This window comes from Neoarius graeffei, chromosome 4 (assembly GCF_027579695.1).
Source record: "Neoarius graeffei isolate fNeoGra1 chromosome 4, fNeoGra1.pri, whole genome shotgun sequence".
NCBI classification, from domain to species: Eukaryota; Metazoa; Chordata; class Actinopteri; order Siluriformes; family Ariidae; genus Neoarius; species Neoarius graeffei.
Genome location: NC_083572.1, coordinates 71,724,833 through 71,751,307, shown reverse-complemented (window position 1 = coordinate 71,751,307; position 26,475 = coordinate 71,724,833). Strand labels below are relative to the sequence as shown.

The 26,475-nt window shown below is 41.9% G+C and overlaps 1 protein-coding gene across 4 annotated transcripts; it reads left to right on the top strand.

The window, feature by feature from the left end:
• The first annotated feature begins 582 nt into the window (after nt 1-582).
• patz1 (POZ/BTB and AT hook containing zinc finger 1) lies at nt 583-26,232 on the top strand. 4 transcript variants are annotated; one of them, XM_060919603.1, is made up of 6 exons: nt 583-2,082; nt 2,239-2,302; nt 2,436-2,607; nt 11,873-12,034; nt 17,084-17,263; nt 24,604-26,232. In XM_060919603.1, the coding sequence occupies exons 1-6, from the start codon at nt 959-961 to the stop codon at nt 25,059-25,061; spliced, it is 2,160 nt and encodes a 719-aa protein (XP_060775586.1). In that variant the 5' UTR covers nt 583-958; the 3' UTR covers nt 25,062-26,232. The 4 variants fall into 4 exon arrangements, with proteins under 4 accessions (XP_060775586.1, XP_060775585.1, XP_060775587.1 ...); XM_060919602.1 differs by having other exon boundaries at nt 24,568-26,232; XM_060919604.1 differs by lacking the exon at nt 11,873-12,034 and having other exon boundaries at nt 24,568-26,232.
• The last annotated feature ends 243 nt before the right edge of the window (nt 26,233-26,475 follow it).

Genomic DNA, 26,475 nt, shown 5'->3' with positions numbered 1-26,475 from the left:
TATACAGTAACCACGGTTTTTAGTCAGCAGCTGTTAAAGTGCACCCTTCTCAGACAAAGCTCGTTAAGAGTAAAACATATCCCCCAACTTAATGAGCTCTCATCTCATCTCATCTCATCATCTCTAGCCGCTTTATCCTGTTCTACAGGGTCGCAGGCAAGTTGAATTGGTTGGAAAGAAGCAAGAGGTGATGTACTGAAAACCATCATGTTTGCTTGTGCAGTGACAACACAGATATTTTTCCTAGTTTATATTATACATAACACATTAATGTATCTACCCCAACCCCTCTTTCTCTCACACACACCCTCCGTTTATGGTAGTGTGCGCGTGTCAAGAGGAAAGGGACAGGGCCGAGGTGGGCAAGGTGGGCGGGGCGTGTGGGTTTCTCTCCGCTCCCTTACTACGCATTTATTTGTATTTCTACAATATTGCTGTGTGCAGCGGGAACAAAGCGCTGGGATCTGATCTGATCTGGTCACTGTCGGCTTTTCGTGTTGAAATCGTCTCCGTTTGGGGGAGGGGAATCAGAGGGGGAGGGGGCTCGCTGGAAAACAAGGATGTGAATTCATGACGGGGAGGAGGGGGTTACAAACCAGGAAGACGAACAATATGCAGAATTCACGAGCATGAAAACTGCAATCCGTGAATCCAGTTGACATGTGAGTGCGGTTTAGACGCGTCCAGCCTGAGAGTCAGGAACAACAAGCGATCCGGCTTCTCCAAATATATGAAATAAAGCACGCGCGACCCCCCCTCCTTCCAAAACAAAGGTCAAAGTTCACAGGAAGCTGGGGGGCTGCCATTTTCCCCCTGCTAACATGTTAGATGCTAAAACGAAGAGTAGTGGTCGTTGTTGAGAGCGTGTTTTGTTTATTTTCGTACCGCAGGGATTCTTTTTTTCCTTTCTGTTTATGTTTGTTCGCCTCTCCGTCACATGCGCTAGTCGTCGTGGTTAATGGAAGGCGGCATGGAGAGAACAGAACAGCCGTGGAATTCTTCCTACACGTACCAGGTGAGCGAGCACAGCGCCGAGATGCTACACAACCTCAACAGCCAGAGAAAAGATGGAGGCAGGTTCTGCGACGTGATCCTGCGTGTCGGAGAGGAAAGCTTCCCGGCGCACAAGGCGGTGCTGGCGGCGTGCAGTGAGTACTTCGAGTCGGTGTTTAGCTGTCAGGGCGACGGCGAGGGCAAAGAGCTCGAGATGCACACGATCAGCCCTAAAGTTTTCCGAGACATCCTGGACTTCGCGTACACGTCGAAGATCGTGGTGCGCTTGGAGTGCTTCCCGGAGCTCATGACGGCCGCTAAGTTCTTGCTCATGCGCTCGGTCATTGAGATCTGCCAGGAGGTGATTAAACAGTCCAACGTGCAGATCTTGGTGCCGCCGTCCCGCGGTGGAGAGCTCAGCTACCTGTCAAACGCCATACACGCCGACGTGCCAAACGGCGCCGTGTTTATTAATAGGCACAGCCTCGAGAGTGACGGCACAATAAGCGCTCCTCCTCTGAACAGCAGCTCGCACCCGATCGGCCTCCCGGTCTCTCCTTCAGCCTTAACGACCAACCTGGTAAACGGCGAGGCCTCGCCAAACTCCAAGCGAGCCAGAGGACGGCCCAAGAAGGAAGATCAGCCAGCGCCCGGTGTGTACAATAACGGCACGACTGACGCCAGTGAAAGTCCTTTTCCTGGTGGTATTTGCGGTAAAATGCTGAGCGATTCGGTGCAACTGAGGAACCACGAGGCCCAGCATGGATCCGGTAGCGTAGGGAGAGAGCTGGTGTCCGTGGATATGACTGTAGCGGCTCCTCAGACTCAGAACTGCGTGCAGACGGACGGGAACCGCAAACGAGAGAGGACAAGACGACACGTGGGCTGCGATCTGTGCGGGAAGGTGTTCAGAGACGTGTATCACCTCAATCGACATAAGTTGTCTCACTCCGGGGAAAAGCCATACGCGTGTCCTGTGTGCGGCCTGCGGTTCAAGCGCAAAGACCGGATGTCTTACCATGTGCGCTCTCACGATGGAGCCGTGGGCAAACCGTACGTGTGCCAGAACTGCGGAAAAGGCTTCTCCAGGTGAGTTGTCCCGAGCTTCATTTGCATGGTTGATATTTGGGCAGATGAGACTTCGAGCCACACCCCTTGTCAGAAAACTCTCAGCTGCACAGTACAGGTTAATTAATATGTGTAGGTGGAAGAAAACATCAGAACCTGTTTGTATGTTCTTTACAGGCCAGATCACCTAAATGGACACATCAAGCAGGTGCACACAACAGAGAGACCTCATAAATGTCAGGTGAGGAAGAGAAAGAGCGCCACTTCCTGAGTTTTCAAATATGAACATGTTGAAGCATCTTCTGTACCTGTTCAAAGTCATCATCCAGTCCTTCTCGGTGTCACCGGTCTGGTTTCCCTTGTTGTTTTTGCAGATTTGTAATGCATCGTTTGCAACACGAGATCGTCTGAGATCTCACCTGGCCTGCCATGAGGATAAAATCCCATGCCAAGTGTGCGGCAAGTTCTTAAGGGCTGCTTATATGACAGACCACCTGAAAAAACACAGTGAAGGACCTCACAACTACTGCAGCATATGCAATAAAGGTAATGTTCATACGGACACCTAATATAGTGCATCGCTCGCATGTTACAGATGATTTCTTCGATTCACTGCTCTCTAGAAATGCACTTCTGTGGTCAAGTAAAAAATATGTAAATCCAGTGTTAACGGAGAGCTAGAGACTGGTTGAATTTTTGGGTTACTAACGACAAAATAACGAGGAAAAATGTTAATATTTTACTAGGCCTCGGACTCCATATGGTATTTGGTGGGTGTTGGCAAACAGCAGCCCACAGGCCAGATCCAACTTGTCCAAATAGAAAATATGGAAGTCAGCATGTTAAACTGCATCCTAGATTTCTGACCATTTTCAAGTGCTAAAGTTGAGCTATATACAAATTTGGTGCAAAAACTTTATAAAGTACAGAAAGCCCATAGCACTTTTTTATTTCTTTTTTTTTGAGGTTTTAGGCACATCAGAACGGTCCCTTCGGATACACAATGGAGAAAGTTCCTTTTGTTGCAGTAGCGTGGTAGACATGTTGTTATATAACAAGTGCTTTTGGCAGATTACAGATTGTCAGGAGTATTCTGGGAGTAGATGGTATAATGTCCTACTGTTTTACTTTTTACTATCAATCTCTGTTACTACTAATCATTCCAGCTCAGAGGTGGAAGAAAATGGCACCCCGTTCCATTTTGTGACACAGAAAATCGAGGCAGAAAAAAAGCACAGCGTTCCCACCTTGTACAGACTATGTAGAAGGAGCTTTTGTTAGTTGATTTATCAGATCACTACTTTTGCTAATAACCACTTCTAGGACACTTGGCAAATTCAGCCAACTAGATAACTGACCAGCTTCCTCCAATACACGCTCCCAACATACAACCCCGATTCCAAAAAAGTTGGGACAAAGTACAAATTGTAAATAAAACCGGAATGCAATGATGTGGAAGTTTCAAAATTCCATGTTTTATTCAGAGTAGAACATGGATGACATATCAAATGTTTAAACTGAGAAAATGTATCATTTAAAGAGAAAAATTAGGTGATTTTTTTTTTAAATTTCATGACAACAACACATCTCAGAGTTGGGACAAGGCCATGTTTACCACTGTGAGACATCCCCTTTTCTCTTTACAACAGTCTGTAAACGTCTGGGGACTGAGGAGACAAGTTGCTCAAGTTTAGGGATAGGAATGTTAACCCATTCTTGTGTAATGTAGGATTCTAGTTGCTCAACTGTCTTGGGTCTTTTTTTGTCGTATCTTCTATTTTATGATGCGCCAAATGTTTTCTATGGGTGAAAGATCTGGACTGCAGGCTGGCCAGTTCAGTACCCGGGCCCTTCTTCTACGCAGCCATGATGCTGTAAGTGGTTTGGCATTGTCATGTTGGAAAATCAGGGAAGACCTTGCAAAGAGACATCATCTGGATGGAAGCATATGTTGCTCTAGAACCTGGATATACCTTTCAGCATTGATAGTGTCTTTCCAGATGTGTAAGCTGCCCATGCCACACGCACTAATGCAACCCCATACCATCAGAGATGCAGGCTTCTGAACTGAGCGCTGATAACAACTTGGGTCGTCCTTCTCCTCTTTAGTCCGAATGACACGGCGTCCCTGATTTCCATAAAGAACTTCACATTTTGATTCGTCTGACCACAGAACAGTTTTCCACTTTGCCACAGTCCATTTTAAATGAGCCTTGGCCCAGAGAAGACGTCTGCGCTTCTGGATCATGTTTAGATACGGCTTCTTCTTTGAACTATAGAGTTTTAGCTGACAACGGCGGATGGCACGGTGAACTGTGTTCACAGATAATGTTCTCTGGAAATACTCCTGAGCCCATTTTGTGATTTCCAATACAGAAGCATGCCTGTATGTGATGCAGTGCCGTCTAAAGGCCCGAAGATCATGGGCACCCGGTATGGTTTTCCGGCCTTGACCCTTACGCACAGAGATTCTTCCAGATTCTCTGAATCTTTTGATGATATTATGCACTGTAGATCAGGGGTATTCAAACTGATCCATAAAGGGCCGTGTGGCTGCAGGTTTTCATTCCAGCCATGCAGCAGCACACCTGATTTGGCTTATTCAATCAGCTGACACACCCACCCTTTAATCAAGGGTGGGTGTGGCTGCAAGTATTTGACTGTGTGAAGACAGTTCAATTGATTGAATGAGCTAAGTCAGGTGTGCTGCTGCATGGCTGGAATGAAAACCTGCAGTCACACGGCCCTTTATGGATCAGTTTGGACACCCCTGCTGTAGATGATGATACGTTCAAACTCTTTGCAATTTTACACTGTCGAACTCCTTTCTGATATTGCTCCACTATTTGTCGGCGCAGAATTAGGGGGATTGGTGATCCTCTTCCCATCTTTACTTCTGAGAGCCGCTGCCACTCCAAGATGCTCTTTTTATACCCAGTCATGTTAATGACCTATTGCTAATTGACCTAATGAGTTGCAATTTGGTCCTCCAGCTGTTCCTTTTTTGTACCTTTAACTTTTCCAGCCTCTTATGGCCCTCTTCCACTACCCTTTTTCAGCTCACTTCAGCCCGACACGGCTCGCGTTTCGACTATCTAAGAACAGCACAACTCAGCTCGCTTCAGCCCTGCTTAGCACCCAAAACTCGCACGGTTTTGGAGTGGGGCTGAAGCGAGCCAAAGCGAGCCGAGTGGAGCTAGGGGTGTGAGGAGACACTCCCCTGTGCACTGATTGGTGAGGAGGAGTGTCCTCACATGCCCACACACGCCCCGCGAGCACGCTGGGATCTGTAAACACCGTAAACCCGGAAGAAGGAGAATTACGAATTACGAGAATTTCTGAAGCCTTATGCGCCTCGCCTCATCTATACGCTCTTGCCAGTATCTGTTGGCGTTGTCGGTGACAACAAGCCACAGCACCAAGACCAGCAACACTAACGACTCCATGTCCTCCATGTTTATTGTTTACTATCCGGGTTTTGAGACTACTGCTTAAAAGCTCACTGATGTCACTGTTTGCGCCGCCTAACGACATCACGTAACGTCCACCCACTTTCGCTAACTCCACCCAACGTGTCCACCCACTTCCAGCCAGCACGGTTCAGCGCGGTTGTAGTCGAAATGCAACTCCAACAGTCCCGCTCAGCTCGACTCAGCCCAACTCAGCACGGCACGGCTCAGCCGCGTTGGTAGTGGAAAAGCGGCATTATTGCCCCCGTCCCAACTTTTTTGAGATGTGTTGCTGTCATGAAATTTCAAATGAGCCAATATTTGGCATGAAATTTCAAAATGTCTCACTTTCGACATTTGATATGTTATCTATGTTCTATTGTGAATACAATATCAGTTTTTGAGATTTTGTAAATTATTGCATTCCGTTTTTATTTACAATTTGTACTTTGTCCCAACCTTTTTGGAATCGGGGTTGTACAAAAAATTTATATGTAAGGCTTGATTGAACAATATATATGTGTAATGTCTTCCAGGAACTTGTAATTGTTTTATACTGTGATCTGGAGTCTCCTTCAGGAGCTGTTGCGTGTAGACCTACGGCGATACTATGTTGTCACCATATTTTGAAACACATTTAGTGAACATGATGATTAAAATTTCTCATCTCATTATCTCTAGCCGCTTTATCCTTCTACCGGGTCGCAGGCAAGCTGGAGCCTATCCCAGCTGACTACGGGCGAAAGGCGGGGTACACCCTGGACAAGTCGCCAGGTCATCACAGGGCTGACACATAGACACAGACAACCATTCACACTCACATTCACACTTACGGTCAATTTAGAGTCACCAGTTAACCTAACCTGCATGTCTTTGGACTGTGGGGGAAACCGGAGCACCCGGAGGAAACCCACGGGGAGAACATGCAAACTCCACACAGAAAGGCCCTTGCCGGCCACGGGGCTCGAACCCAGACCTTCTTGCTGTGAGGCGACAGCGCTAACCACTACACCACCGTGCCGCCCCTGATTAAAATTTGAAATAGATAATTTCTCATGAATGGCAGATATTTGTGTTTGTCACATTTGTTAATACGTGCTTAAATCCATATGTTTCCATTTAAAACCGACACTTAATACTTCTGTGGAGAAAAAAGATTCAGGGAGAGTTGCAGTTAGTGATCAGTGATGTTTATTAGGGAATGTTGGGAATGACCTAACTGGAACATTTTAACCAGAGGGACATGAATGCTTAACTCTTTAGCTAGCCAGTTAAGTAATGAGCAAAACTGTGGAAGTTCTGATGTATTTGGACAGATCTGACTATTGGGAATGATTTGTTCAAATAAACTTTGAGGTTTGTGTTTACCAGCGACGGATGGACTTGCTTGCTTGCGTTATGAGGATTTTACCTATCTGCACTTACTATGAGCTAACATTTAAAAAGCAACATTGTTACGTGCACATTCATAACTACGCTTACTGTTCTGTCAGTAGAGCTATGATATTGCCTTACTCTGAGTCAGTCTGAGGTTTACACTTGTAGGTACCCCCCCCCCCCCCCCCCCAATATGACATCCTTCCTTTCTGTAATACATGCATAATAGCATAGCGTAACAAGGGAAGCGGGGGAAGGGTGTGTGGTTGAGATGGTAGGAGTATATAAAGGTGTTTCCAATTTGCATATTCATGTTTATCCATAAATCCTTGCACTTTGAGAGTACAGTTGTGGAGATATTCTTTTTTTTTTATATTGTCTTTGGCATTGAATTATATGAATTATTATTCAGTTACTTTTTATTACCTTTTAATGGTTTAAAAAGGGTTTTTTTTACAGTAATGCTACATTAAATGCTAATGGGCTGTTACCCATTATTGTTTTAATGGTTCTTTTTGGAAAAGTCAGTTATTTGAATATTCCTTATTTAAAAAAAAAAGAGACTCCTTAAAGAAATTAGGAAAAATGTAATAATTCCACTTGGATTTTTTCCCCTTTCAACACGGCAATAGACAATCTTTACTTTAAACATTTATTACTTTGTCAGTACTTGTGAGAAAAAAGCTGATTCAAGAATTGGTGTATGAAGAAAAGTTTGAAGTGGAGAAACAGGATAAAAGTCAGCTTTAGACAGTGCAGTTACAGCAGTTTAAGATCGTCACACTGTACGAGATGCTCTTGGTGGAATTTTATAACCGACTCAGATCACCTGTTCTCTGTCAGATTATACAGTGAACTGAAGAACTGCTTTTAAAGGTAGACTGCTTTTCAGATTTTTCAGCTTTAGGTCTTGAGAATTTTCCCTGACACCCAATTATTTTTGTTCAGTGGACCGAAAGCTACTGAATTCTGATCAGACTTCTAATTTTTTTTAAAAATAGAACAATTAATGAATATAGGGCCATGCAGCCCTAAATTCTCTATTTTTTTCCTGCTTCACCATGACCCAATTTAAAATACTACATCATGCATCACGTGGTGGGTTTCCCCCATTCGTGCAAGGCATTATGGGATACAAATTTGAAATGGGAGAGAAAAATGGACGAGTGTGTGAATGAAAAGCGAAAGACTGACTACAGTAACGGAAAGGGAGAAGAAAAGACGTTATGTTGCAAATGAAAGGAAACACAGGACCAAACTAATAAATATCGGTGGTCAGCGAGCACCTCGGTGTGATCAGCTGTTCATTTAGCAACAGAATGATGCAACTGTCAGAGAATGGTCAAAGGTAAACCTGTAGATAGCAGTCATGCAACACTGTGGATGCCAACAGCTGTGAGACCCAAAAGAAGGAGGTACACCTGCACATGCGCACATGGACTTCCTCTGTCTGCTTGACTGCGTGAAGCAAGCGATTTCATGCGCATTATTTGCTAGAGAATCCCCTCAAATTAAATAACTTCCCAGCCACAGAATGGCTTTTTTTTTTTTAAAGATATTGCAGAAATAAACATGTATCACAACGACCAAATTTCAGAGGGAACTAAATTTCACCAATTTTATGAAATCGAAAGGCCGTCTAGCTTTTAAAGAAAACCACTGCTTACGTTACATTATCGATCAGTACGATCTGGGCTCATGCACAAAATGTTGTCAAAACATAGACACTTAAGCTGTTTTTACACTGGCAGCAGGAACAAGTTGTGCCCGGAACAAGTTGTGCATGCTTTCCTTCGTGTTTACATGCTCTCTCTCTGTCGGTGGAAACTGGAAATTGGACCGGTAAACATAAAAGTGCATATGCGCAAATCATTGATCAGAAATAAGTCTTTTAGCTTGTTTTTAATTTGATTTATTGTCCTCTCCCTGCTCGTTTCTGTTGAAATGCTCGGTGATTCAGTGGGAAATTGGCTCATTGCAGCCCAATTTCTCAAAATCCAACTGGCTATCTACATCTCTCCACAGCTGGATGAGGGTAAGAACTACTTTAGTTCAGTTATCGCTGCGATTGGCTTGGGAATTGCTTGACTCCATCATTTAAAGGTCCCATGGCATGAAATTTTCACTTTCTGAGGTTTTTTAACATTAAAATGAGTTCCTCTGACCTTCTTAAGTCACCCCAGTGGCTAGAAATTTCATAATGTGTAAACCAAACTATGCCCAACATTTGAGAATGGCGCGTCAAAACGGCGCGTTGATGAGCTCTTCCCTTTACTACGTCAGCAAGGGAGATGATCCCCACGCCCCCCCTCTGGATTCCCACCCACTGTATGGATTGCCCCGCCCAGTTGTAGTGAGGAGACCATAGAGGACACAACAACATGGCATCACCTAAGCGAGCGAAACATGGAAATTGCGCTGTACATGGATGTGACAACACAGAAAAGAGTCTGTTTTTACTGCCGACGGGAGAGCCCCTGAAGACGCAGTGGCTTAATTTTATTTACTTCAATAATACGCCGTCGAGTCTACCTAAGACGGTGTATGTTTGTCGGAAGCATTTTCCTGAGGAATGTTTCCACAACTTGGGACAGTACAGGGCAGGTTTTGCACATCAACTGTCACTGAAGCCTGGGTCCGTACCAAGCATCCCTGCCGCATCAGCCACAAACAGCGAACAAGTAAGTGTATAACTGGTCGTTTTGCTGTGTTTTAAAATCGGTGCGTTAGCCTAGCAATGGCTACATTAGCTGTGCAGCTAACCGCTTCCTGCAGTTAGCCAGGTAATCTGCGCTACAAAACTAAAGAGCATGCAGCATGCTCTGTTAAACTGAGTTTAGTCTGGAAATTGACTGTAACTTATGAGCTTATGTTTGACTATTGCTCCGCAATGCATGTCTTCTGTTGGATAAGCGATATGTTGCTGTAGTTGCTGCTTCTATCCTCTTTGGTTATGGAGTGCGTGTTCAAGCCTAGGGTATTATACGTTCGTAAACTACCACTCCGAACACTCTCACTCTCTGTTCTCTGCGTCACGTTGAGTTTACGAAAGGAGTCCGAGGGAGAACGGGGTTTTGTCTTAGCAGCGTGGCTACAGGCGCTGATAGCAGCGAGTATGTGTGTGCGCGCAGCTTGGTCAAGCCCCTCCCCCTCCCCCCAAGGCCCGCCCCCACCCTCTACCCTTCCCCGCCTCCTGCTTCTCATTAGCAAAACGACGCACTGGGAAAAGTGCTGAAATAGGGCTTTCTCCCAGGAGGCTATATTTACGTGCCGAGGGTTCATTTCAAGAAAGGCTGCGGATATAACATCCGGGAACCTCCACGAGCCCGTTTAAAGCATCAACAAGCCACCATGCCATGGGACCTTTAAAGGTGGAGAAATCTGACAAGGGAAAGCAGTCAAGAACAACTGTCCATTGAATTTGCTGTGAAGCGGTCTTGTTCGTATGATAAATGACCCGGATGAACATGATCATACACGCGTAAGCCCTCCTACTTGCCGCAGATTGTGTTTAGACGGTAAGTACGAACAAGTTGCACCCGGAACAAGATGTTCCAGAACAAGTTGTACCACCTTGTAAAGTAGAGGAAGTTGCACACACTGGTGTCAAATTGTTCTGGAACAAGTCGTGTTTAGACAGGCAGTTGCGCCGGGGTAACTTGTTCCGGTGCGAGGGTGTTTAGTAAAAGCAGGTTTAGAATAGGTTTAGAATAGGTTTAGAAGCTCAATTCTTCATAGTGAGCTTGAGGCAATAAAGATTTTTTTTTCTGTTTGTTAGCAAGTTCTTGTTTCACCATTGCCACAACTGTATTTGTAGCTCTCTTGTGCGTTTTGTCATACAGTGGCATCCTCTTATTTATGACACTTAAGCATCATATCAGTGGTCACACTGAGATTTGGTAAAAAAAAAAAAATCTGACACTACCAGACTTAAGTTGTAGACTGTCTTTGGATGCGATGACACTAAATCGGCTGCTGTCGTGTATGTGTAGTGTTGTGCGTTCTAAGACTGGCGACAAAAAAAAAAATCTTTATGCTGTATGATTTTTGCCTGCAGCAGCAAATTCAGATAGAAACTCCTACAGTGTAAAGCCAGCTTAAACCCCTGAGCCTGTTGTTCTCACAAACAAATTATGAGAGGATAATGATGTGGTAAGCAGTAGTTAGTGTCACAGAACCTGCATCCTGTGCTGGACTGCTAACTCGTTGAGCTAATGTTGATTAACAAAGTTGTTTTGATGGGCTGAGCTACTGTGACGAATGTGAACACTGCAAAAAATTGAAAACTGAATATGAGGAGAAAATTACTTAACACTCATGAAATTATCTTGCTGCATGGACAGATATTTTTACTTGACAAGACATCTTGGAATAAGTTGGTTGCAATCTAGAACTAGGTTTAATAATCTCAGAATTGGTGTCTTGTATTCTTCTAATAAGAAATGCTAGATCGTTTCAAATATTTTCAAGATATTTTCACTTGCTAAGACACCATTTTTTTGCAGTGAAGTTGCTCAGGATCAGTTACTTTATTGGTTAGCTATGTGCTAATATTACCTAAAATAAACTACAGTCCGTCATTGCTGTTAGTGTTTTCTTACTATGGTAGCATATTGCAGCGGAGCATCTTATCTAACAATTTATTATTTAAGGTGGGTTTTCAGGAGTACTTTAGGAAAATGGACAGCTCTGCCGTGTCCCCCACAGTGAATTGATCTAAAAAAAAAAAAAAACCTGGCCTGTTGCCAGACTTGATTGCCAGCACCTGCTATATGGATCGCCAGTTCATTCGAGGCCCCGAACATGAACCGTTTAGACTAGAAAGTCTTTGGGTTCAAGGCCTTGCAAGGTTTTTTTTTTTTTCCTTCCTTAATGATGCTAAGAAAACAGGAGATTCTCATCTTATTGTTAAACAAGTCTCTGCTTGTTCTATTTTTCCCTTCTGTTTCTTCTGTTTTGCTTTTTGCTCCTCTTGACGGTCTCAGGTTTTTCCACTGCGTCCTACCTAAAGGTACATGTAAAAACACACCACGGCTCGTCCATGCTCCCTCCCTCCACAGCTCAGCAGTTCCTAGAGCCTCGTGACAACGGGCTGCAGATGCACAACGGTGCCCCCTACCACTCAGGACGCCAATGTACAGTGGAAGGCAAGCACGCCTCTGTGTCCCTGCCACTTGCTTGCTCACTCGCTCGCTCTTTTCACTCTGCTGCTAAATACTGCATCGGCTTGTGTAAACGCACTCACTCGCTCCCTCGGCCCATACTGTTGCACTGATTTATCACTCCAGCTGATTTCCATCATTCTTCTCTCCCATATTATGAGTAGATTTTTCTGAAAAATCAGTCATATTCTTATTTGTTGTGCTTCCTGTAACATATGGTTATAATTACTCACATGCTTTTATTTCAGTGGAATGATGGAAATGGGGTTACTGCTCACATAGTGCTATTCAACCTGAATCAGGCATTTTGGTGGTGCTGATTTTTAAAGTTGTTCTGAATCTGTTTAATTCAGTTGAAATAGGGATTTTAAAAAAAACCCTAATGTTGAAAGCAATCATATGAGAGATTTTCCTTCATGCCTGATTCATAATCCATCACATGGAATGAAATTTTCCTTATGATTTGGATCACGTCGTTCTACAATTCAGATGAATCCAGTCAGTTTTCCACTAGAAGTCTGGCTGGAGCAGATGAAAAGTCTGTGGTATAGGCTTGGAGTTTAAAGTGTAATTTGGTAGGACTCATGATAAAATCTGGCTGATTAGTATGATGGCTGCTGCATGTATGTACAATTTGCTTGTGCTGTATCAGGTGCACATTTCAAGTAAGGCTGCACTGTTCTGTGGTTGGTTGATTGGCCAAAGTATAAAAAAAAAATGATCACACTTGCAGCCCTACCAGCTTTGTCTAGTATGGAAGGATGTCTGGTGTGCTACAAGTTAGCATGGCAAAGTAATCATATCTGTTGCTTTTTGTAATTTCCATCACATGCTGGCTAAGCAAGCGTTTCTTGACTATCAGTGCATGTTGTCCTATGGTATATGTGCAAAGTGTTTGGGAATCACTAGACTTGTTTTTTTTTTCTTCCCTCTCCCCAAGGAATTATTGCCATGGAAATTAGCAGCCTCTTGTTGGGGTGTGTTGAGAGGATGGTTAGATGAGCTCAGTGGGTTCCCTCCCCTTTTTTTTTTTTTTCTTGTTTTTTTTTCTTCCTCCCTCATCAGTGATGCGCTTTGTGCCCTAATTACTACAATTTCCTATTTGGATGTTTTTGTCCAATGTGTAGTGGTGGTAGTTTTACTTCAGTGTTTTATTATTCACTGACCAAATGAACAAAAATTGTCACCAATCTTTATACTGTGACTAAAAGAAGTTATAGCAATAATAATAATCTACCCTTCTCAAACATATGAAAAAAAAAATGTACACTTTTTCTTAAAGAATAAAAATTAGACAAATTCAGAGCTGCTTGATTTAAAAGTAAAATTGGTTTCTCTTCATTTTTGCCTACTTAAACCGCATGGTCAACAGTTTGTGGACACCTGACCATGACACCCATACTGTATGTGGGTCTTCTCCAGGCTGTTGCCAAAAAGTTGGAAGTACACAATTGTATAAAATGTATGCTGTAGCTTTACAGTTTTTCTTCACTGGAATTATATGGCCAAACATGTTCCAACATGACAATACCCCTGGACACAAAGTGAGGTCCATAAAGAGATGATTTGTCAAGGTTGGAGTGAAAGAACTCAAGTGGCCTTGACGGAGCCCTCACCTCAACCACGCTGAACACTTGAGGATGAACTGGAACACTGACCGTACACCAGGCCTCATCAGGCACTGATGTTAAATCAGTGCCTGACCTCACTAATTCTCTTGTGGTTGAATAGGCAAATCTCCACGTTCCAAAGTCTGTGCACACTGCAAAAAATGATATATTGTTAAGAGAAAATATCTTTAAAATGAGTGAATTTATCTAACATTTCTTATTAGAAGATTATTTGGACTCCCATATAAGATTATGTAGCTTACTTTTAGATGCTTTTCTTCATTTCCAGCTTGAAATTTTCTTATTCTATTGGCAGATAATTTTGCTAATTTTAAGTGTTTAATTCTAGAAAGAAGCAAAATTATTTTCCAATAGAATAAGACAATTTAAAGCTTGAAATGAGCAAAAGCATCTAAAAGTAAGCTAAATAAACTGGTATTTGTGTTCTAATAATCTTCTAATCAGAAATATTGGATAAATTCACCTAATAGTAAAGATATTTTCTCTTAACAATATCATTTTTTGCAGTGCAGAAGAGTGCAAGTTATTAAAACCACAAAAAGGGGACTAAATCTGGAATAGAAAGTTCAAAAAACAGAAATGGGTGTGATGTCAGGTGTCCACAAACTTTTGGTGATGGTGAAATTTGATAAGGTCATGCAATTAAGACATGCTTGGACACAGGAAGATGTGCAGTAGATGAATGGTGATGAATGTTACAAGACTGCAGACCGGTTTTCTTTGCAAATGTATGCCACCTCTTCATTTATGAACAAGGATGCTGTTGTACTCAGCACTTTTTGGTAGCATCAGCAGTAGTTTTGCAAATTTTTTTTTTTTTAATTATTATTTTTTATTTTTAGTTTGTCTTGTCCGGCTAATCAGACTAACTTGACATAACTAGCATTCTCACTTACCAGAGCAACAAAACTAATCGTTTAATATGCTGCATACATTTCTAGGAAGTATAGTCGGTGTAATAAATGCACTCATTAGAGCAATACTATTAAACTGACCCCCTTCTTCAGGGCTCGACATTAACTTTTAAACCCACTTGCCCTGGGCGGCAAGTGGGGGTAAATTTCCACCTGCCCCCTATTTTGCAAGTACAACTTTTTATTTATTTATTTTAGGAAAACCATAAAATAGTTGTGAATTGCAACATAAAATGAAGATCACACACTGAGTTGAAGTTTGGTTATTGGTTAAGTTTATTATTAAGTTTGGTTATTGGTGACTTTTTACTTGTAACGGACAATAACAATTTTATCCAAAATAGTTTTTCCTGCCTTGGTCGATTTATTGCCATTTTACATGCATGTAGCTGTTGGAAAGTTCAGTGTGTTTGTGTAGAACTCTCTCAGACTGTAGGTTCATTACTCGATAATGTAGAAATCATAAAATAGAAATCTATAACAAAGTTTGTATGAAGAAAACAATAGGGTACCAATACTTTTGAACAGTACTGTGTTTGAGAATATTTATATATCTGGGTTTTTGTTTGTTTGTTTTTTGGGTGTTATCCACCTCTAGGTTAAAAAAACAAACAAACAAAAAAAAAAACGCGCTGTGTCATGACAGACAGGTTTAAATTTGTTTAGTGTGTAGGTTGAGTGTTTTTTATACAGATCTGGCAACCCATAACTGATTCAGCGCAGCCGGTCTGTCGGGATGCAATGCAGGTTTTTGTTTTTTTTTAATAAACCTAGAGGTGGATGATAACAAAAAAAAAATCTGATATATAAATATTTTGCACAGGACTGTGTTCCTCTGATAACAGAAACAAAGCTCCATCTCTCTCTGCTCTTAATCTGTTCTGTTCTTTCAGGATTTATCGCGCATTTCACTCCTTGTTGTTTTTTTGTTTGTTTGTTTTTTATGTCCGAGTTGTTTGAAACCAATCTGGGTTTTCTGTGTCGAATAAGGAAGCAGCTTCACCTGGAAGAAAATCAAACACTTTCATAAAGGAGCTAACTTGAATGCGAGCATAAAAAAAAGGATTCTTAAGCAAACTCTTCCATACTCACTTCCGACTTTGTTTTTGTAAAATACATTTAAAATATAATCGTGAATTTTTCTGGAGTTTTCAGGCTGAGCTCTTCTCTTCATATTCTTTAACCACTCACTTCCTCATTGTTCTTGAAGCATTTACTTCTATTTAACATTTTTCTTGATAGCAGGGAGACGGTAATGCCTTTTATCTATTTCTCTGTTTGAACAAGCAAAAATTAACCATATTGAAGACAGATTAAGCCTTGCTTGCATGAAAGACAGTGTCTGTCTGACCCCAGCTGTAGTTATCACGTGATGCATGACGTCATGCGCAAGGGGTCTAACAGTATGCGTACCATACAACAGCGGGGGTATATAAAATAACTTGCAAAGCAGTGAATGAAACCGAGACTAAGAAAACAGCCAAGACGTAATGGTAGATACATAGTGAGGGACGCTTTTAGGAACTGAAATAAAAGATCAAAAACCTTAATTTTTGTGATGCTAGTTCGTAATATATGCTTATTCCAACTTGCCCGGTCGGGCATGTCAGGGACATATCCCAGTTGCCCGAATGCAGGTTTCACCTGCCCCTGGCAATCGGGCAGTCCTAAACGTCGAGCCCTGTTCTTTATAAAAGATCTACTCCATTTCATATTTTCACACGAGCATATTTTGACCATTGCAGAACTTTCATTTAACTAATGCACATCAGAGAAGGAGAAAGGCTTTTGTGAGGCTGTAATGGCAGTGTGCATTTGTGAAATGATCTGGTGTTCCACTTGTTAAAAACAACAAGAAAAAGACTAAAAATGTAGGTTCAGGTTTAGTTGACTAATTCAAGACTAAAAACAGCAGTAATGATATTCCCAAAATATGACACACATCTATTATGAATTTTTGGCAAAAGATGAAAACCAAGCCTAAATTAGCTGTTAAAATGAACTGTTTTATTCCAGAGACCTTTTGCTCAAATAAAATATAATTAGTCTTATATATTAAGTTATTTTTATTTATAATTTCATGATGCAGTTTTTTTCTTTTTCTGATTATGTATATTTTTGTGACAACAGTCTGTTTCAGGAGTTAATCTTTAGAGACCATGTAGTGTCCATAAGAAAGGAAATTAAAAAAAGTCTAAACTGAGTGATTACTGCAGTAATCATTTGATTAGTTATCGATAAGCTCCAACAAGAAGTCTGCAGGCTTGGCAAGTAAATCAAGGGGGGGGAAAAAAAAGATTAATTCAGTAGAAACACCCAGATGGTGCATCAATCAAGCCACAGTCTGTAAATGAACCCATTTGAAATTGATGTCAGTCTGACTGTATTGACAGTAAGTGTCCACCCTGGAATCTGTGTCTCTCCTTCTGTTTGTACCCCTCATGTCTTTCTACTCTCCTCCTTCATTGGGGTGGTCTGTGATGGTATAGACCTTTGCACCAGTCGCCGGATTCTGATGCCCTTTCCTGAGGCAGAGGGGTGTTTTCGGGGGTTTTCAGGGCCTGCAATTCTCGCTCAACCAGGCCCTCCTGCCCTTGGTGTGCAGCCTGAGCTGTGGGAGCGGCACTGTGGCGGAGCACCAGGCCTCCCATTGCACGCACCTCTCGCAGGTCAGTATGGGCCAGCCAGAGAGGAGCGTAGAGCGAGCCTAATTCAGCTCACACAACACAGGACAAGAACTGCTACGCCTCACAGCTCAGTAAATGGCAGGTTCTTTGCACTTTTCAAAAACGGTTGTTCTTACAAACACACAACCAGACAGGCAGAGATGGACACAGAGACAGAAGGACGTGCAAGGAGAGAGCGAGAAACGGCCACACACTTGGAGAGAGACAGATGGGCATGTGGACAGGGAGACAGAAGAATGTATGGATAGAGACAGATGGATGTACTGACACACAGACATTGATGCCGAGAGATAGATGGATACAAGGAGACAGACATGCGGACAGAGCGACGGACAGGAAGACTGATAGATAAGGGCACTGACAGACATGCTGATGGAGAGACGGACTTTATAAAGTCATTATGTGGAATGACCTGACATGGTGTTCATAGGTGCAGTGCAGGTGCATTAATATATCACTGGAGCTGCTTCTCTGCTTAGCTGATGTGGCAGACCGAGAGTGTGAGTTGTCCATTATGGCTACTAGTTTGAGTATTCTTTGTTCTGCCACAGTTTGCAAAGAGTCCAGATTGATTCATAAGACAGACCCAACATTTTCAGTCACTGTTTTATAAACAAGACACTAATGCCATTGCACCAGCATACAACATGGAAAAATAGCCCCCCAAACATAACTACGTCATCACTTGTTTACTGCAATGCATTGTGGGGATAGCCGGGGTTGGTAGTTGAGTGATATGACTGATGTCAGATTAATTTTACGTGAGCGGAGCAATTTTTGCTGTGCTCTGTCGTAGAAGACAATGAAATTAGTGATTTAAAGAGGTGGATATCATGTCAAAGGTTTACAGCAGGAAAATCAGAATCCAAATCAAGCTTGGTGAGAAGGTAAGAGTCTAGATCGAGTTTACCACGCTGTACAACAACAACATCAAATCTCAGAATGTCTTATTTCTGAGGACATGTATTGGATCATGAACCAATTTTATCTAGATCGAGTTTACCACGCTGTACAACAACATCAAATCTCAGAATGTTTTATTTCTGAGGACATGTATTGGATCATGAACCAATCTTAGACTTCAGTCTAAATTTGTTTATTTTAATCTTCAGTTATTCCTTACTGTTTTCTAAGAAGCTTTGTTCTAATGAAATCTTAGTCTTGTACTTAGTCTTGATCGAGCACAATGAAAGTTACAGATGCAGTAAGGGAAACTATTATGAGAATCTACTTTTTGATTTAAGTCTAAGATTGCTTTGTGATCCCGGGCCCAGATGAACAGCATCAAAACATTTATACGCTGCAAAAAATTGAAAACTGAGACCCCGTCCACACGTAGCCGGGTATCTGCTAAATCAAAGATATTTTTCTACATTTTGGCCTGTCATCCACATGAAAACGCATCAAAAACGAATATTTAAAAAAACTCCGGGCAAAGTGAAGATTTTTGAAAACTCCGTGTATGCCTTTTCGTGTAGACAGAGATAACCGGAGTTTTGCGTTTTAGAACGTCACAATCTGCGCCAAAAAATGACAACAAATCTGCCCTGACGTCAAACGTGCGACCTTTGTTTACTGCAGAAGCCAGATTAAGCATGGACAAAGAGTAATGGATCGGAGTAGTGCCTTGAAAGCGTTAATTATTGTGCAGGTGCTATTTACATGTTTAATTTTTGAAGCCCAACTACTGACAAGATTCCCAATCAACGTTTTCTTGCGTCTTTTGAAGTTTATACTCCAAAATTGTGTTTAGAAGCAATTCTGTCTCCGAGTCTGTCCAGACGAACGAGCTTGGCGCCATGTTTTATGTTTAGGCGGAAGTGACGCCAACAGAGGGCTATTCTGATGTGATTAGGGGGTAGGATTTGGGGAAATAATGCCATCTACAGGTTTGGAATGCTTATGAATGTGATTGAAAACGCAGATGTTCGGTTATGTGTGGAAGGGATTTTTTTCGAAGACGAGGTGGTGTGGATAAAACGGAGGGGGGGAAAATGTTCGGTTTTAAAAATACCCGGCTACGTGTGTACATGGCCTGAATTTGAGGAGCAAATTACTTAATACTAGTGAAATTATCTTGCTGCATGGACAGAGATTTTTACTTGATAAGACATCTTCGAATAAGTTGGTTGCAATCTAGAACTAGGTTTAATAATCTCAGAATCGGTGTCTTGTATTCTTCTAATAGGAAATGCTAGATTGTTTCAACTATTTTCAAGATATTTTCACTTGCTAAGATATAATTTTTTTGCAGTGTAAATGAGTGATTAGTTAAATAAAACTTGATATCAGGAAACATTTAAAAAAAAAAAAACTTTGGAAACCTGCTGATCTGCAGTGTCATGTTCAGTATAAATGCCACTAGTGAACTGAACATTATACATACCCGAAAGAGAACCCTTCGTGGTTTGGGAGTTTTATCGGTCTGACAGGCTTGTTCGGCTGCCGAGTGCTTCGGAACGTTGAGAGGCAAAGGCTGAAGAATGCTTCTTTGTTTTACAGGCTTTAGATTATCGCTAGTTTCAGATGATGAACAGTGTTGATTGTGTCAATCTTCTATAACCGAAGGCCATTCCGCAGACCATGGAAATATTGCTGGGTCACAGTTTAAGTACATCTTTTCCCACCAGAGAAATGTAAGCTACAAATACTTGTCCATTTCGATTCAGTTCGAAGGTTTTCACTGTGGATTAAACTTATCCATTTCTTTCTTCTCGACTGGCAGCTGATAAAAGCTCAAATTAGGTGTTCTCTTTGTTGTGGAGACACAGTAAGGCACGCAGCAATTCGCTTTAGGCACGGTTAAAACTGGTTAGAACAATGCAGTGTTTAACAAAGGTGAAAGTAAACAATAGCTGACCCTGGGTATCGCCCATAATGCATTGCGGTAAACAAGCGACGTAGTTATGGGTTAGGGTCATTCACTAGCTATGCATTTACACTGGTAGAACACCACTTCACTCAAGAAGTAGAGCTGGAACATTAATCTTATACAGTAGTGCTTGAAAGCTTGTGAACTTTTTTTTTTAATTCTTGCGTTTCTGCATGAATATGACTTGAAACATCAGCTTTTCATACAAGTCCTAAAAGTGGATAAAGAGAATCCAATTAGACAAATGAGACAAAAATATTCTACTTGGGCATGTATTTATGAAGAAAAACAATCCAATATTACATACAGTGGGTACGGAAAGTATTCAGACCCCTTTTAAATTTTTCACTCTGTTTCATTGCAGCCATTTGCTAAAATCAAAAAAAGTTCATTTTATTTCTCATTAATGTACACTCAGCACCCCATCTTGACAGAAAAAAACAGAAATGTAGAAACTTTTTTGCAAATTTATTAAAAAAGAAAAACTGAAATATCACATGGTCATAAGTATTCAGACCCTTTGCTGTGACACTCCTATTTAATTCACATGCTGTCCATTTCTTCTGATCCTCCTTGAGATGGTTCTACTCCTTCATTGGAGTCCAGCTGTGTTTAATTAAACTGATTGGACTTGATTAGGAAAGGCACACACCTGTCTATATAAGGCCTTACAGCTCACAGTGCATGTCAGAGCAAATGAGAATCATGAGGTCGAAGGAACTGCCCAAGGAGCTGCCCAAGGAGCTCAGAGACAGAACTGTGGCAAGGCACAGGCCTGGCCAAGGTTACAAAAGAATTTCTGCAGCACTCAAGGTTCCTAAGAGCACAGTGGCCTCCATAATCCTTAAATGGAAGAAGTTTGGGACGACCAGAACTCTTCCTAGACCTGGCTGTCTAGCCAAACTGAACAATCGTGGGAGAAGAGCCTTGGTGAGAGAGATAAAGAAGAACCAAAAGATCACTGTGGCTGAGCTCCAGAGATGCAGTAGGGAGATGGGAGAAAGTTCCACAAAGTCAACCATCACTGCAGCCCTCCACCAGTCGGGGCTTTATGGCAGAGTAGCCTGACAGAAGCCTCTCCTCAGTGCAAGACGTATGAAAGCCCGCATAGAGTTTGCCAAAAAACACATGAAGGACTCCCAAACTATGAGAAATAAGATTCTCTGGTCTGATGAGACGAAGATTTAACTTTTTGGCGTTAATTCTAAGTGGTATGTGTGGAGAAAACCCAGGCACTGCTCATCACCTGCCCAATACAATCCCAACAGTGAAACATGGTGGTGGCAGCATCATGCTATGGGGGTGTTTTTCAGCTGCAGGGACAGGACAACTGGTTGCAACTGAAGGAAAGATGAATGCGGCCAAGTACAGAGATATCCTGGAAGAAAACCTCTTCCAGAGTGCTCAGGACCTCAGACTGGGCCGAAGGTTCACCTTCCAACAAGACAATGACCCTAAGCACACAGCTAAAATAACAAAGGAGTGGCTTCGGAACAACTCTGACCATTCTTGACTGGCCCAGCCAGAGCCCTGACCTAAACCCAATTGAGCATCTCTGGAGAGACCTGAAAATGGCTGTCCACCAACGTTCACCATCCAACCTGATGGAACTGGAGAGGATCTGCAAGGAAGAATGGCAGAGGATCCCCAAATCCAGGTGTGAAAAACTTGTTGCATCATTCCCAAGAAGACTCATGGCTGTACTAGCTCAAAAGGGTGCTTCTGCTCAATACTGAGCAAAGGGTCTGAATACTTATGACCATGTGATATTTCAGTTTTTCTTTTTTAATAAATTTGCAAAAATTTCTACATTTCTGGTTTTTTCTGTCAAGATAGGGTGCCGAGTGTACATTAATGAGAAATGAAATGAACTTTTTTGATTCTAAACTAAATGTGCAGCAGCTAAACATTTCCGGTAACTGTTGATCAGTCCTGCACATTGGCTTGGAGGAATTTTAGCCCATTCCTCTCTACAGAGCTTGTGCAACATTTCCATTGGATTAAGGACAATACTTGGACTTGGCCATTTGAAAACGTTAACTTTTTTTTTTCTCTCTTCTTTAACCATTCTTTGGTAGAATGACTTGTGTGCTTAGGGTTGTTGTCTTGTTGCATGACCCACTTTCTCTTGAGGTTCAGTTCATGGAGAGATGCCCTGACATTTTCCTTTAGAATTCATTGGAATAGTTCAGAATTCATTGTTCCAACGATGATGGCAAGCCATCCAGGCCCACATGCAGCAAAAAGGGCCCAAATCATGATGCTACCACCACCATGTTTCACAGATAAGGTTCTTATGCTGGAATGCAGCGTTTTCCTTTCTCTAAACATAATGCTTCTCGTGTAAACCAAAACGTTCTGTTTTGGTCTCCAACATCCACAAAACATTTTCCAAGAACCACTGTTGTTCAGTGTTCTCCTGATGGTGAAATCCTTAACATTAGCCAGTGTGAGAGAGGCCTTTAGTTGCTTTGAAGTTACCCTGGGTTCTATTGATTGGCCACTCCTGGGGAGGGTGTGATCTTGAGTTTCCCCTCCATCTGTCAGACTATGAATTGGTGGAGTCCAAACCCTGTAGAAATGGTTTTGTAACCTTTACCAGCCTTATCACCATCAGCATCCCTCCCCCTCAGGAATATCCTTTGTTCGTGCAAAGATAGACTTCCACAAATGCATGTTGTGAAGCTCAGGCTTTGTTTAAAGAACAGGGATCCATCAGAATAGGGTGCCCACTTGCACCAGATTTTCATCTCCTTGATTGAAAACATCTGACACTAATTTCACCCTCAAATTAAGTGCTAATCCTAGAGTTTCACATACTTTTGCCACTGATTGATATGAAACATGATTATTCACCTCAGTAAATAAATTACCAAGTTAATATTTGTCTTATTTTTATTTGGGTTCTCTTTATCTACTTTTAGGACTTGTGTGAAAATGTTTTCAGTCATATTTATGCAGAAATATATAAAATTCATAGTGTTCACAAACTTTCAAACATCACTGTATGTGAGGAGGAAAGTGCAATATAACTTGCATTCTGTAAATATAGCTGATTTCATTCCAAATGGCCAAGTGTGCAAAAGTGTGATGCTGCATTGGCTGTAGTGTTCTATCTCTCCTGTGTTGTGAACTATACAGATCACCCATAACATTAAAACCACTGACAGGTGAAGTGAATAATATTGATTATCTCATTGCGGTGGCACCTGTAAAGGGGTGGGATACATTAGGCACCAAGAGAACAGTCAGTTCTTGAAGTTGATATGTTGGAAGTAGGAAAAATGGGCAAGTGTAAGGATCTGAGTGACTTTGACGAGGGCCAAATTGTGATGGCGAGATGACTGGGTCTGAGCATCTCCAAAATGGCACATCTTATGGGGTGTTCCTGGTATGCAGTGGTTAGTACCTACCAAAAATGGTCCAAGGAGGAACAAATGGTGAAATGGCGACAGGGTCATGGCTGTTGAAGGCTTACTGATTTGCATGGGACACAAAGGCTAGCCCATATGGTCCAATCCCACAGAAGAGCTACTGTAGCACGAACTGCTGAAAAAGATTAATGCTGACATCTTTCTGTTTTAGCCAGCATTAACTTTTGCAGCAGTTTGCGCTACAGTAGCTCTTTTGTGGGATTGGACCATATGGGCTAGCCTTTGTGTCCCGTGCAAATCAGTGAGCCTTCAACACTTATGACGGTTCACTGGTTGTCCTTCCTTGGACCACTTTTGGTAGGTATTAACCACTGTATACCGGGAACACCCCACAAGATGTGCCATTTTGGAGATGCTCAGACCCAGTCATCTAGCAGTCACAATTTGGCCCTTGTCAACGTCGCTCAGATCCTTACGCTTGCCCATTTTTCCTGCTTCCAACACCTCAACTTCAAGAACTGACTGTTCTCTTGCTGCCTAATATATCCCATCCCTTGACAGGTGCCATTGCAATGAAATAATCAAATGTATTCACTTCACCTGTTAGTGGTCATAATGTTATGGCTGATCGGTGTATGTGAGACACTGTTTTGGATATTTGACAGAATAAAGGAAAGAATTATGTGATGGGCTTCATGATGTTTTTATCAAAACATGGGCCAACTGGTCATTGTCTAGACCTCATTGTTTTTAGGCCAGAAATCAGTCACTTTGACCAAAGGCAAATTGTGCATTGACACAGATGTAAAGGCAAGATCTCAACTAGATATAGGCATGTAGTTTTGTAACTGTTAGAGCTTTTCAATCTTAGTTCATTTACTAGTGCTGGCCAAAAATTCTTCCCACTTTTTTTTTTTTTTTTGGACATGCAACTGTTTTTATTAAATTCATTTTTCCCATGTTTTTCTGCTCTTAGTAAATATCATAGAGTCTGGCAACATTGTCTCTTTATCTGTCCTCATTCTTCATGTTTATTACAGTCTTCCTGCCTACATCTCACTCTGTGTTTCCTTCAGACGGGCAGGAAAATGCTGCGAAATGCCCCCATCAGGATTCTGAGGGGTCGGACGCTGCATTCGGGGACCTTTCTAATGGAACGGAGCTCAAACTGGAGCATAAGGCTGAAGACAAGGAGCTTGAGGTGACCTCGCTGATCTTCAATGGTGAGGTTGATGGCGCAGCAAACACGCCGTGCAGCTCCAAACAGAAGACGGACACGGAGAAGAAATTTGCTTGTGGCTTATGTGGCCAGACCTTCCGCACTAAATCCTACCTCAACAAGCACCAGCACCGGGTGCACAAGAAACCTAGTGGAACAGGATCCAGTCTCGTAGATCTGGGTTCTCCATTCTCGCCACAGCAAAACATGTCGCTGCTTGAGTCATTTGGTTTCCAGATTGTCCAGTCAGCTTTTGCCTCATCACTTGTGGACTCTGAGGTAGGGAGCAATGCTGTAGGGTTAGGGGACAAATGAACCCTTGGAGAAAAGGAGGCATTTGCTATTACCAGATGTGCACAGCTTTGAGGGGAACTGCAGTTCTACCTTTTCTCATCAATGCCATTGTAAACTGTTGTCTTTTGTGTTGCTTACTGTCAACCTTTAGTTAGTTGATTTAATGTTTGACATGCAAGTTTGCCAGTACGTTTTCCGTTTTTGTTGACATGAAGCAACCGAGCACTCAAAGTCAGTGTGTGTATTAATGAATCATCCCACAGAGCCAGTGAAACCCAGGTTGAACTCCTTCGGCTCATTTTGTGTAGATACATGTAACAAAATCCTGGGCACAAACATTACTGGATGCCCTAGGTTCTGAAGTTACTGGGTTTCATGTGACGTCACAGCCGCCTCATTAGTTATTCAAAACTTTAGCTGGTGGTCTACCAAAGCTCAGCTGACAAAGTGTTTGTATGGAGAAGGTACATTGCTCGCATGAAAAATGATTTACATTTGGGTTGTTTTAGGTAGTTTGAATCGATCAAACTGTGAAACTGATAAGTTTCTTCAGGGTTCCCCGTGAACTAATTAAAGAAAAAGTGAACGAACACAGGATTTCACAAAAAGCCGTCAAGAAAGGTGGCTTTTGAACCTCTCACTGAAATCGAAGAGAGCCGAGTCAAAGCGTGCGCGAGTTTGCAGTGATCACTTCATGAAAGGTTTGTATATCCCTCTCAGTTATGTCCTTAGTGTTTTCCAAGTACTTTTCTTGCTGTGTCGTTACTTTTTTTTTTTGTTTGTTTGTTTGTTTTAAGTCACGAAGCGCTAAAGTCCCCAGCTGTTTCTTTGTTTATTCCTCATACAATGCACCGTGATCACTTCTCCGTCTTGTTTACGTAAGATCCAGGTCTTTAAAAGGGTTTCTGATGATCTTTGTGAATGATTTACCTGAGAGATAAGAGTGAACACACATGAGAATCAAGCGAACTGTTTGTTTAAACTTCAACTTGCAGTGCTTCATTGTAAAGACACAAATGAAAAGCTAAAAAAAACCCCCATACTTACACAGGTAAAAACAATACAGGATTCATTTGGCAGCGACTTGATACCGAGGTCCTTTACCCAGCCACATACAAAAAAGTTGTAGGCCTCCATACTCTTCCACGCTTTCATCTGTTTTGCGGTGTACAGTGCCTTGAAAAAGTATTCATACCCCTTGAACTTTTTCACATTTTTCCACCTTACAACCACGAACTTAAGTTTTTTATTGAGATTTTATGTGATAGACCAACACAGAGTAGCACATAATTGTGAAGTGAAACGAAAATGATAAATGGTCTTCAAAATTTTAAACAAAAATCTGAAAAATGTGATGTGCATTAGTATTCAGCCCCCCTGCGTCAATACTTTGTAGAGCCACCTTTTGCTGCAATTACAGCTGCAAGTCTTTTGT